We start from the raw sequence: 14,454 nt of genomic DNA, 5'->3' as shown, positions 1-14,454 counted from the left end.
CTCCCCCCCTCCCTCCCGCCGCAGCGGGGAGGGGGGCTGTGATGCTGCAAGGGGGATCCCCGGGTGTCGAGCGGGGTCTCCCCTTCCGCCGGCTGCCGGGATCTCCCCGCTCGGCGCCGGCGGCCCCAGAGGCGGCTGCTGGGGGTTGGCAACCGGGAAAAGGGGGGTGACGGGGGGGGGGTCTCCGGTGTTCCACGCTTCGTGGATGACTAGACACCCGGGGCCGGGGGAACGGGGGGCGGGCGCCCGGCTATTTGCTGGCTGCATACAATGGGCCACTCCCTAACGTGAGGGCTTGGGGGGGGGAGGCAGGAGCTGGGAGGAGGAGGAGGAGGAGGAGGAAGAGGAGGCGGGGGGGTGGGGGGGGGAAGGAAGGGGCTCGGGCATCGGGCTGGTAAATAAACTCCGCGATGATTTCCCTGCCTTGCGCCGGCCCAGGTGCCCGCCGCGCTCCTGCCTCCCCGCTGCCGCCGGCGAGGATGACCTGACGGGGATGTGATTGCAGCCCCCATCCCACCTTTTCTTTTCGCCCCCTCCCTTCCTATCTCTCTATATATATACATACGTGTGTGTATATATATAAATACATAAAGAAATCATTTTCTGGGGGGAGGGGCGGGGAGCTCGGATCATGGCCCTGGGGCTCTCGGGGCTTGCGCCGCCGATCTGCAGCTCTCCTCCGGGGCCCGGCGGTGACCATGGGGCTGAAGGCACGGCGCGGCGCGGCGGGCGGTAGCGCTGCCGGCGGGGCGGCGGCGGCGGCGGGGCGGCGGGCGGCGGCGGCGGGCGGCGGTGGCGACCCCGAGCAGGGCTCGCTGGCCCTGGGCACCGGTGCGGACCGCGACGGGACGCTGCTGCTGGAGGGCGGCGGGAAGGAGGAAGGCGGCAAGCGGAGCCCACCGGGGCTGGGGCTGTTGGCGAAGACCCCCCTGAGCCGCCCGGTGAAGCGGAACCACGCCAAGTATCGCCGCATCCAAACTTTGATCTACGACGCCCTGGAACGGCCCCGCGGCTGGGCGCTGCTCTATCACGCCTTCGTGTGAGTACGCGGGCGCGCTGCGGGGCGCGGAGCGGGGCTGCCCCGGGGACACCGTTTTGCTTTATCATTCTCGGTGTAAAGCGCTCCGGGGAGCTCGGTGCAGCCCCGGGGGGCGGAAAGTGTCTGAGGATGGGGGGTGCTGCTGAGTGGCGGTATTCCTTCGTTTATTTACTGTCGGGGGTTCCCCAAAAGAGCAGCTTCTCTTCAGTCGGTGTCTCGCTGGTGCGCGTACACCACCACAGGCGAGCCCCTGTGCTTTAGCCCCTAGAAAAGGGACGGATACCAGAAAGATCAAGCTCCGAGCAGTTTTAAGACTCGGAGTGCTTAAGGGGAGCACTGCCGACTTCAGTTCAGCCTGGAGCATGGCGTGCGGTTAAACTCGTTGTTAGAAACCCCGAGGGAATCCGCTCCTGCAATAAAGTGTCAGATGGAAAGCGTCGGGTTTTGGTTCGGTAAACCATTGCCCTGTGGTGGGTGAAACCCGAGCGTTGCAGCATTACCAACCAGAGTTAAACTGACCACACGTGAGCTGAGGTGGAACAAACTCCTTTGGTGGCCCAGGAGTGACAAGTCAAGCTAATGGCCACTGGGTTTTATTCCTAAAAATTCTATTCCCTTAAGTTTTCATACGGAATATAGAAAATATAAATCTGCTTACAGTGTAGAATGAAGTTGGCAGAGTCCTATTAAAATAAATGTGGGTTTTAGTGTCATGAATTGTGTTTGAAAACCCAAGGGATTAGCACTGCTCACGGTGTTACTGTTTTTCTCTACTGCTGTAGCGTGTGCAGTGTGATAGAGGACTTGAGCAGTGATTTCTGAAATCGGTGGGTTTGCCACAAACAAACAAAGTGCTGTAGGCTGCATGGACTGTGAGCCTGGAGCTGGGGAAGTCCTGATCACTGGTGTAGTCTTTGCACTTGCAAATAAACACCTTGAATGCAGGGCTGTGATTTTACCTTCCGGCAAGCTCCTTGTTGGTGTTGGCAGGGATTTAACCCTGGGCAAACAGTGACAGGCAGTGCTCATTACTGAACCTCTGCTGTGTAGTGCTCACTTATTTCTGCTCCCCTATTCTCAGTGTTTTCATAAAGTGCATCTTGGGACATTGGTGCCTGCTTTCCAGCTTCATTTCTGTGGAAATACGGACACACTGTCAGTTCTTTTGCCATGGGAAAACTTGTGCTAGCAGGCAGGGAGTGACAGCGTTTGAGCTGTGTTATGCCAGGAAGACTCTTTGGTCTGGAGCTTGCTCTTCATTATGCTCAGTGTTGCATAATCCTGCCTCTTATTGGGGAGATCCACGTCTGGGCAGAGGGGCACCTCCTTTATCCTGCTTTGGTCAGCCCCCACATGCTGCACAAGTGAGGGTTTAGCACCTTGAGCAGTTGGCATCTCACTGTAGCAGCTGGGTCAAATCTGTGCCCAGGCTCATGGGATATAAGCAATAGAACAGTGGGTGAGTAGAGAGAAGATCAGACAAGCAGGGAGATTCACATTTATTTGCAACGGTCTAAGAATTTCCAAGTTACAACATTCATTTTAGGTAGCTCTCTAGGTGTGTGGTTAGCCTGGAGATCCTTATGCAGCATGGATCATAGAATAGGGAAAAAATTCCATGTGTTTGTAAGGTTTCATCCTTCTTAGGAGAGGACGCGATGCTCTGTGTGGCCAACTTCTCTTTGGTGACTGCTCAGTCCTGCAAAACTGGCGTGTGAGTCTGACCTGCTCTCACAGAACTTAATAACAGTCTTGGTAAGGCAATCAGTGCCAAATTCAACATTAATGAAAAAAAGACACCTTTAGGAGTCCTTATCCTTGAAAGCAGTCAAATACACATGTCCTGGTGTATCAGCCCACAAATGATAGCCCATCTCTTCCCAGGACATCCAGGGGGGCTTTGCAGTCCAAGTCTGCTGTTGGCCGCTCTGTGTCTGTTCAGTCTCAGCTTCTGGTGAACTCAGGAGAAGTTGAGGGCTCTCACCTCGTTGTAGGATCAAACTCTACTAAAGAATTCTGCTGAAAGCGATGGAAGAGTGTGCTGAGATCTTGCTGACAGGCTCCAGAGCTTGTTCCTGCGACTGGAGAACGATGACCTGCTGAGGAGCAGGAGCAGTGCTGTGGGGATGCAGCACCTAAGCTGATACCCAGAGTCTTTGTTCTTGCTTTCAAATGAATTGCCTTTTAGCTATATTCCTTCTGAAAAGGATTCTCTCTCGTGTTGGAGGTGCTGCTGTGACACTGTGTAGTGTTATCCCAGCAGTTCCCGAGTGCCTCTTTTCACACTAGAACAGTTTACACTTTCCCTTGGGTAGGTGAGAGCTTGCCAGCCTTTCCGTATAATCTACAGATTTGATGCTGGTTTGATTTTCAAGAGAAGTCCCATTTATCTTGATGTCATTATCTCAATGGCATGTTGCACTTTGTCTTCTGAGTAACTTTGCAATAAATACCATGCAACCAAAATTAAGAGTAAGAAGGATGTTCTCACGCAAGCAGCCACAGAGAACAGACAGCTGATGGATGGATCATGGATGGATGTGGTGAATTCCTTATAGATCCAAGCACTCAGAGGTATTTAATGAAGAGATGATGCAAAGGACTCCAGTGCTGTGTATATCCCAGGGTATAAGAGGTGGGAAGCTGCTGATGAAAGAGGATTGCGACTTTCAAGACGCACAGAGAGTGTTGTTTTCAGGCAGGAAAGGGCTTTGCAAAGGTCTTTGCAAAAGCTTTGCCTGCCAGAACTTTGAAAAGGGTAGTGCAGATGGGATCATGTTAAATCGTACAGCAATGCCCATATGGCTGCAAAGGGGTCATGATCCTTTGTGTATCTCACGGTTACAATGTGCACATAAATAAGATTTGATGCCCTGCCTGTGTAAACACTCTCTTGAGATTCGTTGGGGTTAAATCTACTGAAATGATTTAGTCTGTTGAAATAATTGAATGATGATGCATAAACGTGATCAGGCCCTACCTAGCCCTAGGGACAAAGGTGCAGGGGAGAAAGGGGCAAATTCCTGATGTGAATTTTAGTGTTCAGCTCTCACTGGCTGTGATTTATGGAAAGCAGCACCAGATATTTTCCTTGCAGTTCTTCCCTATTCTACACAAGTGAGCATGTCCAAGCCTATCCTTATAGCAAAGAGGAAGGTAATTTGGTCCTAAAGAAGCTGACTTTGTTTTCTTCACCATCTGAAGACACGTATTCTCTGGCAGCTCTGCTAGACAGGAGATCTACATAACACCCATGCAGTTCTCTTCTGCTAGAACACCAGAGTTCGCTCTTGTCAATATGGCAATATCTTAATGGTGTAGTTGGTAAGAGAAAATTGTTTTTCTCATGAAGAAATCTCACCTCTGCAAAGGCAAACAACATTTTCAGTAAAAAAATATTAAAAATAATTAAAAAAATGTGGTTTAAGCTTTGTGGTATTTGGCTTGGAAATGACTCTTGGGGGTTGCAGGTCAGGCTACAGTCTAACCCTGCTCTTCTCATAGTTCGTCTCCCTGCAGGTGTAACTGCTGTTCCCAAACTGTACTGTATTTTCCTTCATGTTGAGCTGTACAATATACGGCAGGAAACCCCTGCAGTTGTGCCTCATGGGATGTGTACTTTGGCCAGGGAGACTGACTCGAGCTCTGTTCACCTCCGCCAGCCATCCAAATGCTTTATTTATGCACAGACGCATAAGTGAATCGAATGAAGAATTGCAAACAAGCACGATTTTGTTTTTCCATTTCGTTTTTAATTGTAAGCACAAAATATTTGGTGGATAATGGAGGGAGTCCAGAAAGAGAATAAAATACAGATTGTCAATTTGTGGAAAATTTTCAGTCTCAAAGAAGAGAGATGCTGAAAGAGACGTAGCTAGGAGATATTCTTATTTTCATACCATCCTCTGAGACAACTGCACTCTTTACTTTCAGGGAAAAATAAGGCTAGGAAAAGACTTGGGATTAAATTGTCCTTTTTTTGGGAAAGTCTGCAATATTGGCTGCACTCTGCTGGTGTAGATTACCAGAGCATTTGTGCTTCTGAGGGAGGAAAACCATGGGAAGCACTTGAAAACCCTTCACTATTTGCCATGCAATGTTCTTTCTGTACTGCTTAATACCTGGAATAAAAAGAGAAGGCAGAGTCATGCGATCCATCAGATTGTGAGCATTTCTGGGAAGCACCTCATGCATGACTGCTCGTAGGTGGGTTGTTTGAAGAAGAGATTGCAGTGGGACTTGGGAGCAGGTTGAACATCTGGGGACTTGCTGTTGTTTTCCTCTTCGCCCTTTGGGAGATGCTCCATAAGGTGTGCTGATCCACCAGCCTTGTGTCAGCCATCTGGGGTGAGATAGGAACAGGTTTGGGGTAAAAAGGATAAATGCAAACCCTTCCTTGGCCTTTTTGGCACGGATTTGTCTCTGAGTGAGTCCCAGGAGCAGCAGAGCAAGCCTGGTCCATTAGCGAGTGCCCTTTGCTTATGTGTTCGCCAATGCGAGCTCTGGTTTAATTATTTATGCTAATTCATCGTAATGCAGGGATAAATATTCTGCAGTATACTTTGTAAAAAATAATGAAGTCTTAGTCATTGGAGACCTCACCATACACCTCTGCTGCTGCATCTCTGCTGAGGCTTGTGGAGTCCGCCCTGGGTTCGTGTGTGATTTAGTGAGATTCGACTGTATCTCAGTGTATGGGATCAGCCTTCATTGCAGGCTGTGGTCACAGGCTGCTGGGGTATGCTGGTAGGAATGAGAAAAGGCAGCAGAGCCTGAGCAAGCCACAGGCTGTATAACATGAGTGGCTTGGGATCCTGAGTTGTAGCTTCACAATCAATTCAGCAGCTTGGAGGTGCCCAGCACTTGTTGAGGCCCCCAGACTACCTCTGAAAGCACAGACCAGGCCCTTTGGTGGGGATAGGAGTGTTTTCACCTACTCCTTTCTAGGGCATCTGTCCCGACAGTGAGACCCACTCCCAGCACGGGTACCCATGGTTGGGTTGGTCAGCCCGTGCTCGGTGTTGCCATGGTTACCCTGCTAACTTGCCGAATTTTGGTGCTGCTCACTCAGGAGCTGCAGGCACAGGGCTGTTGGTACCACAGGCTCAATATCCCCCAAACCCCTTGAGGTGGGGGTCCCTGAGCACCCCTCTGCAAGTGCAATCCCCCTCACACCATGCGATGCAGCCTCATGTGGATGGTCATCGAGATCCATTGTGGCTGGTGATGCACAAGGGAGGGCTGATGTGTGGACAAGCATTGGTGCATCCGGTGACAGCAGACACTCATCAGCTGGGCTTTCAATGACATCAGCTCAGCCTAGGAATAAGCCCCTCAGAAAGAAGTCACAGCCTCCCTGTAATTTGTATTACGCTGAACAGCCCCAGATGTCATCATTTTGGTGAGCAGTGATACAGCAAAGCTCCTCCAGCAGCCAGGAAATCGTGGTTTCTTCTCTGTTGAGAAACTTGGTAGTGACAAACAGCACCATCTCAGTGCTACTCCTGTGGTCCTTGAGGCACTGTCAAGCCTTGTCAAGGCACTTGTAAAGCCAAGACTTACTGCAGCATATTCAGCACTGCAGGTGGGTGTCTGGAGTCTGACTGGGTCTAAAAGCCATCTCTGTTCCTTGTGGCTCTCTTTGCTTCTTACAGCAAACGTCAGATCATTTTGGGGCACAGCAGGGTCTGGGTGCCTCTGGGTGAAGAGGCCACATGGGTTTTACTTCTTTTTTTTAATCTGAGATGGAGTTTAGGGAAATGTTTTAAAAATTAGCGGAGAGAGACTTTCCAAACCTATTTTGCTCATTTTGGTGCAGAATGTAGAAACATTCAAAACACACTGAAAATGACAAAAATAGTAACCAAAGGCTGTGCATATTAAAAAATATGGATTAAAAACGTGTTACGTAGATGTAGCAACAGTTATAGATGTACCATTGTGTGCTTGAGTGTGTGCAAGTGATCATGAAGGTACCCCAGCAGTTCCTACTTCTAAACATCGTTTCAGAGTCTACTCTCCTGGCATCTTTCTGTCCTTTCTTTGGGACTCCCTATCTTCAAATATAACTTGATTAAATCCTCTTTATTTATATACAAACCTGTGTGTATGTGTAAAGCACAAATCTGTACATTGTGGTCAGTAAAAATTCATATCCTGCATTGAGAGGCATGTGCAAGGTCAGGTGATGGCATGAATATTCAAGGACAAGGTCTGAAATTGGGTAAATTGGATCTTATTTAGCAGCTGTAAGAAACTTTCCAAGCAAAAAACAGTCAAGTGAGTGTTAAGATCATTTACGTCTTGTTTAAAAACGTAATAGATTGGTGACCTTAGACATAGCGAGGCAGCTGGATGGTTGGGTACTACCATGATCGGCCTTGCATGGTATAAATAAATAATAATGTGCATTCTGGTATTTAATAATGCTATATTCACTTCTTGTATTTAATGTAATGTATTCCCTCCTTGTATTTAATGTACTATATTCCCTCCTTGTATTTAATAATGCTATATTCCCTTCTTGTGAGTGGAACTTTACAGAAGGAATGGAGCCATGGAGACATTGCATCTGCTATTGCTTCTGGCAGATACTGTATTAAATGGGATAACTTAAATATTAATAGCTTTACAAGAAGTATGGTCCACAAGAACCATTAAGTATACACTGCCTTCTGTCCTAAGATGATAGGTGGGAAACGTAGCATTTTCTGGGAGAGAGGCATGCCCAGGGATGTTTAGTTTCATGGTAACCTACTTTAGAAAAGAGCACTTTGGGAGAACTTCCAGGCTGGAAATCTGTAAATTGCCTTCCCCAGCCTTCAGCGAGCAAACAGCTTAACAGCGTGTTTAATTTGGAGCAAGTCAGAGGTTCCACTGATGTCAGGAGGAAATTATCCAAGGTGATGTTGGGGTCATCCAAAGCACAAGAGATAATCGAAATTTGATGGAAAGCAGCACTAGGTATCATCATCTTCCTCTGCACAACCAGCTTGCTGCTTTGCTTGGGCCTGGTGAGATCCTCCTAAGCTACAGTTCTCCACAGGATCTGCCAGAGGCCTTCATCTCTTTTGTACCTTAACAGCCGCCTTTGGTTATGGTCACCAGGATAACACCTTGCCCTCCTTAGAGGTGCTGCCTTTTGCTCATTTGTGTAGGTTTTAAAAAGCATGAACTAGAGTTGCATATCTCCAGTATTGCTAAATCTCAGTTTGGAGAGATGCTGAGACCCTGACATGAGATGCATCATGAGATATCTCTTGAGGTGGCGTGTGCTCTCACACCCTTTTCTTATATGCATTAATATTGCCCAAGTCTTTGCTTTTTCTAGCTTGCTGGTACACGATGGTGGAGCATTACAGGTCCATTAGCAGCAATGGTGGAGGAATCCTAATCCTGTCTGGACTGGCTGCTGTCTTTTGGTTACTTTAACTTTACAGACTTGATTTCATTTTATGGATACTTGAATCGCACTTGTCTTCCCTGGTTTCAGAGCCGTTGCTGAGAGCTGTGTTGCAGCGTGCGTTCTGCATTCCTTTGCCAATCCATATTAGTTTGTGATTGTCATGTTGGCTCTTCGGTGGTGTTTTTTCTTTAAATCTCAGATGCTTTTCCTATTTATTTTCTTCTGTCCCCACTGGTGTTTTGATCACCTTCCAGATTGGTACTTCATCGTTTTATTAACATTCAATTTCATTCTTTTTATAGCTCATTAAGGAAGCACTTCACAAGACCAGAACTAAGAAAATCCATTCAGCGTTTCACTAAATAACAACTTCCCCACTTTCTGGTTAATTCAGTGTCATTTGTTATGGCTCTATTTATAGCTCAGAAGCCAGTTTTTAATTTCATGTAGTTTCTCCTGGTCATCTGAATTAGTACTAGAACTAAGATGTTACGAGACATTGCACCTATGTCAAATCAGAAATATTTCCTCATTTCTTTTTGTTCAAAATTGATTGTTGGGCTCTTTTTATTTAATTCAGTGATAAGCATTTAACTGTTGTCTTCCCATCTCAGTTATTTTGTGCTTGTGACATGGTGTGCATCTCCTATAACAAAATAATTCAATGTTCGTAATGCCGTCCACTGCTGGAGTAGAGCTAAAGCAGTGCTGAAAGCTTAAATGCCCTGATCCACCCAAGTTGTAGTTCTTATATATTTTATGGGAGCTATTACATTTGGGTTATACCTAACATCAGGTGAGCAACAGAGATGTTAATCCTAAACCAGAAGATGCTTTACAAGGCATTCCCACTGACTGCAGGTACAGAGTCTGCAATTTTCTGGTTTCAGTGGGGATGGAGCAGAAGCAAATACAGCTGCTGAGGGACTGATAGTGAAATCCCCAAAGCGAACGGTGGGGAGCTGTCCACCAGGCTCTCAGCAGTGCAGCATCAGCTCTGCTTATCTTTGCTCCCCTTGTGCCTCTCCATGCACTGATCAGGGTGCTTATGAGGAGGGATTACACCCTGAGGAGGGAAAGTCAAGAGCAGCTGATTGAAATTGCAGGGGAATTAATTTAGGAAGGTAATTACATGAACTGGAATTTACTCTTCTACCTTTGCTAACACCGCTGCTCTTGTGAGACATGCTGGAAGAATTTCAATGCACACAACCAGCTGAGGCTCCCAGAGCTGATCTCAGACACCTCCTGCACAGTGGCACCAGATGCATTGGGCCTCAGCTCAGAACCGTCTTATACTGCAGCTACGGCAGCAGCTTTTCTCATGCCAAGAGTAGTCATTAACTATGTCTAGACTAATTGGCAAAGTCATGCTGGGGATGTTCCCAAGCAGTGACACGTGCTGGCCAAAACCAACATCTCTGGATGACCTGTGCTGTGGTTTTAGTCTGAGGCAACTAAATGACTGGGCACAGATCAAGTGCTGCCACAAACCTGGGTCTGCTCCCAGTAGGAGGCTGTGTGTGGCTCCCTGCTTTGGAGGCAAGTGAGGTCACTGACATGGACACCAGTCATGCCAGCTGGCATGAAATATGCTGATCAAACTCCTATGGAGGTTCAAATACTTCACCCCAACATCTTTGGCATATTAAAACAAAAATGATCCTTTTTGGTGGCACTAATCCAAGAAGAAGAGCCCTCTGACCATTCCTAAACTTCTGATTTGTGTAAAACACTAACTAAGATATTGCTAGTTGCACTGGTGTCGATATTTGGACATTTCTCCCGATTTTGTCTCACTCCTTATTGTAGATGTTGCTCCATGACCTTGTCACGTTCTGGGTGCAATGACACTGTGCAGGGGTGGTGAGATCTGGCAGATGCGTGCTCGTGGCAGTTTCTGCTCTCAGAATATGGTGTTATCACATAGTACATTCTCAAATACATTACTCTCTTCAGTGCCAACTTACTTCAAACAACTTTATTTCCCTGCTTTTTCTCAGGGGCTGAGAGGCAGTCTCTCAACAGTCACAATGGGACCTATCCATCTACTGCCTTATCTGAGGTAGTTGTCTGGACTCCTTTTGTAGCTGCTGAAGAAAAACAGGAAATAGAACTTTCTGGAATGCAATTAATCTTATTCTAAAGATGATTCTAAAATAGGAGAGATTAATCATCTCTTGCAGTGCCTCAGACTTTCCACAAAGGAGACCTCAGGTGACTAACTTGAATTTAGGTATTTACATCGAAAACATCCGAGGGATGGGAAACTTTTTGCCTGACCTGAGAGGCAGGACACAAAGCCACATTAAGATCACTATATTTAGATATGTTCATGTACGGTTCTGTGTGTGTAATAGGTATTTAAGTTCTCTTTATAGTCAGTCAAGATTTAGTCAATACAGTCAATAGATTTTATGGTGCAATTCATCCAGCCAGATGTAGGGGTCTGCTTTAGATGGAGATAAATCATAGCTTCAGCTCCATTGAGCAACTCTCCATTGTCTATAGCAGGAGCTGAGATGACCTGATCTTTGGTAAGTGACTGCAGTAAAAGCCACTTTCAGACAGATGAGCCCTACCTTTCAAGGTGAAAGGAATATGACTCATTATTACATAAGCTTTTATTAATATTAGGCTAAACATAAAATTCTAATTCTCTTTCCTCAAGACCTATATGTATGTGGTTGCTTATTATCCCAGGCCATGACAGGACTACAGTCATCCCTGACATTATGCCAAAGAAAAATGTGATGGTGTAGTTGATGTCCTTAGTTTCATCATCCTACTTATGCTGCTGATTGCAGCAGCTGTAAGATCTTTCACTTGTTGGGAGTCTTAACTTTGCCTTTCCACATTCCCTTTGTTCTTTGGTTTGCTATGGGGTCTATCTCCCTGAGCCCTCCCATACATTTGCTCTTGATTTATAATCATAGTTGCAGTTGATCTTGAGATTATGCTCAAACCCGGACTGCACCAGCTCTTGTCCTATGCTTCAGACTCAAGAGCTGTGATAGACTGTTTTCCCTCCATCTTCTTGTGACCATTTGGGATTTACGTGGGCAGAGGTGTAACTCTGGTGGGAGTTGGCCAGAAGCAGTTCTTCTCCTTCCTATTCCTGAATTTCCGTCCGTTTGCATTGCTCCTCTTGTCTCTATTACTCAAAATTGGCCCCCAAATCAATGAACAGGCAACACTGCTTTCTAGAAGGTGTCATTTTAGGGACCAGGAAACACTTTCAGTGGCTTGGATACTGTCCTTTTGAAGCCTGTACCAAATGTTGAAGGTCAATTTGAATGGCATGGGATGAAGGAGGGTGATTGTGAGGGTCATTCATAGCCTTAGGCTGTTTTTTTCTGTGCTATAGCTTTCTCTATAAAGCTTTATATATATGTAAGCACCATTCAGTATTTTAGAGGGCATACTCACTTTCATACACCAGCTGAATCAGTAAATTAGCATAATTGAACCTAACGCTGAAATCATCAGAGAACTGTACAAAATCTGGATGCATGAAAATACCCTGACATAAGGAAGCGTTTTTGGGTGGTGGTGTATTCCTTTAACAGCTGCTGGTTTGTGTTCTGCTTGTTTTTGCAGAAATACCGAGCCAGCAACCTCTTTTAGTCATGTCAGTACAAATGTAGAGTAAATCTATTAGAGTCGGAACAACAATTGAATTTGGCTGCTGCACCATGAGCTTGTTCTGGACCCTCTACAAAATCTCATTTTTTACTGATGTTCTGCTAGTGCCAAAGTCAATGTCCTGCACCTCTGGTGAGGTACTTCCCTGCCACAACAAACGTGCCCTCCCGGTAAGGTAAGACAGCTTAAGGAATGGGGTAAATAGGAGAGATGCAGAACACCTGGCAAGACAACAAGTGAGCACCAACCTGTCCCATAGTTGCCAGTACTCACACCACAGTGTTCAGGGCTTGTTTCCTTCACAGTGGGAGCTGGCTTCATTGTAAGCATGGAGTCATTCCTTCCCTCTCTGCTTCCCAAACTGGAGTCAGGATTTTTCCTCCCTCATAAATGCAGTTATGTAATTAACTAATACAATTATTTAGTTAACAAATACAGCGCAGCTGGAGAAGGTAAGAAAGCAAAGCACTGTCTTTATCTCCATTTCTTGGTGTAGGTCGAGTCTGATGTTGGGGCTGTAGGAGAGAGTTGACAATTGCAACCATAAAACCACTTAGTTTGGAAAGTTTTAGAGGTCTGCAGTCCAGTCCGCAGAGCAAGGCTAACTTCAAAGTCAAATAGGGTTGCTCAGGGCTGTATCCAGTTAAGATCTGTGCATGTCCAAGATATGAACTACTTTATATTGTGAGGAGTGATAGATTTGGTTGCATTTCATGGAATACGTTGTTTTGTGCATTTCTCATAATGGGCAGACTTCTAGGCCCAGAGTCATGGAGTCTTCCTTTCTCTCTACTCCATTCAATCCTGAATATATATGGACAGAAGTGAGATGTAATATCCGGACTGAGATGCTGGGCAGGTCAGCCCTCTGTGTATGAAACAACGCTTATATTAAACCACAAAGAAAGTTGCTTGCCTCAAGGCTGACTAGCACCGACATTGTCTATGGAGAGCTGACACTGGGAAATGCTAGGGATAATCTTTGGTGCAATCAGTAGAGTTCATTGAAAATATTTAACCCTTCTCAATGGCTATTCAATTTTTTTACTGATATTGTTGTAATTCAAGATTTCCACAATTTTTTCAGCATTCAGAAGAATTAATTCAGTCTCCAGCAACTTATCCCTGCTTTACATCTCCTCCTGACTTTCCCATCTCTTTCTTTGTGTCCCCTCCTCACTCAGTCCCATCTTTTCTTCTTCCTTTGGTGTCCTGCATCACCTCACTAATGAAGCACAACACCACTCATTGATGCTTTGCATGTGACTCCTCAGCCTTTCTTTCATGCTTTATGTGACAACAAAAGTAGAGTTCTCTCTGACTTCAGTTGGCCTATAGCAGGTTGATGGAGCTGACATGACAATTTGTTTCTTACCCAGACATACCTATGTTTACATTTTGGTCTTTTCTATCTTTTTTTTTTAACTTACTGGATTTCAACATTGAGTTCCACCTATGTCAGCGTTAAAATTGTGCCTCTAATTGCCTCAGAGTAGGGAATATTCCCTCAATAGGAATTACTTTGTCCATATGGAGCGAGGTGCAGGAATTATCTCTGGATCACCTTATGTATCATTATCATCAGTGTTTCCTTTTTGGTCGCACGGCTCCCTGATATTGAATCCAGCATCCAGTGGTAAGGTGCTTCTGTTGGACCAGTTTATGACTTTAGGCACAGCCCAAAGTTAGAGTCCCTACGCAAACAGCATCGCTGTAGGAGAAGTTCTTAGGGTTGTTGTGATTCAGACCCACGCACTTCTGAGTCACTGATCCTGATCGCTCTTTGCTGTAGGGGTGATGGTGGTGTTAGGGAAAAAGCGATTTATTGGTGACCTGTGTAGGTAACAGATTTCTTGCGGTGACTCAGCTGTTCTGTCTGGAAAGAGGGAACATGAAGTGGAGGTGGACACCCATCTCTCTTCCCAGAAAGGGTACAGGCTGTCACTTGAGTTTATCCACATTCCTGGTCTCAGTGGTAGGAGGAAGATTAGCCACACACAGGCTAACCCAAGATCTGTCTGATAGTTCATACAAAGCCTGAATCACATCTGCAACTATTGTTGCCAGAGTTGAGATAATAATACAAGGTCCTGGTTTGCTGCTGCATTTGCTACCAGTGCTGATAACCAAGAAAAATACAAGATGAGAGCTTTAACAAGAAATGGACAGCAACTTTCTCTAGTGAGTTATAGACACGACTGAATGCTTTGTCTTGCTGCCTGAATCACCACATTCCCCAGCAAAAGGGATGAGAACACAAGATTGCTCCCATGCAACAAAGCAGGGCATAACCACCTCCAAAACAACATTTTGCTGGAGACCACAGGAAAGCTCTTCTGTTATAGAGTACTGTCTTACAGCTTTC

The 14,454-nt window shown here is 46.0% G+C and overlaps 1 protein-coding gene across 2 annotated transcripts in view; it reads left to right on the top strand.

The window, feature by feature from the left end:
• Window positions 1-698: 698 nt before the first annotated feature.
• The window catches only part of KCNQ3 (potassium voltage-gated channel subfamily Q member 3), a gene marked incomplete at both ends in the record, with an annotated part of 191,713 nt that continues 177,957 nt past the window's right edge, over window positions 699-14,454 (top strand). For both annotated transcript variants that reach the window (XM_080610935.1, XM_080610934.1), the window contains one exon: window positions 699-1,039. In XM_080610935.1, coding sequence (XP_080467061.1) covers window positions 699-1,039 — 341 coding nt within the window. The remainder of the gene's footprint in view (window positions 1,040-14,454) is intronic.

Source organism: Psittacula echo, assembly GCF_963264785.1.
Source record: "Psittacula echo genome assembly, chromosome: 2".
In the NCBI taxonomy this organism is placed as follows: domain Eukaryota; kingdom Metazoa; phylum Chordata; class Aves; order Psittaciformes; family Psittacidae; genus Psittacula; species Psittacula echo.
Note: the sequence above shows the minus strand (reverse complement) of the source record. Positions and strands in the feature narration are given on the sequence as shown.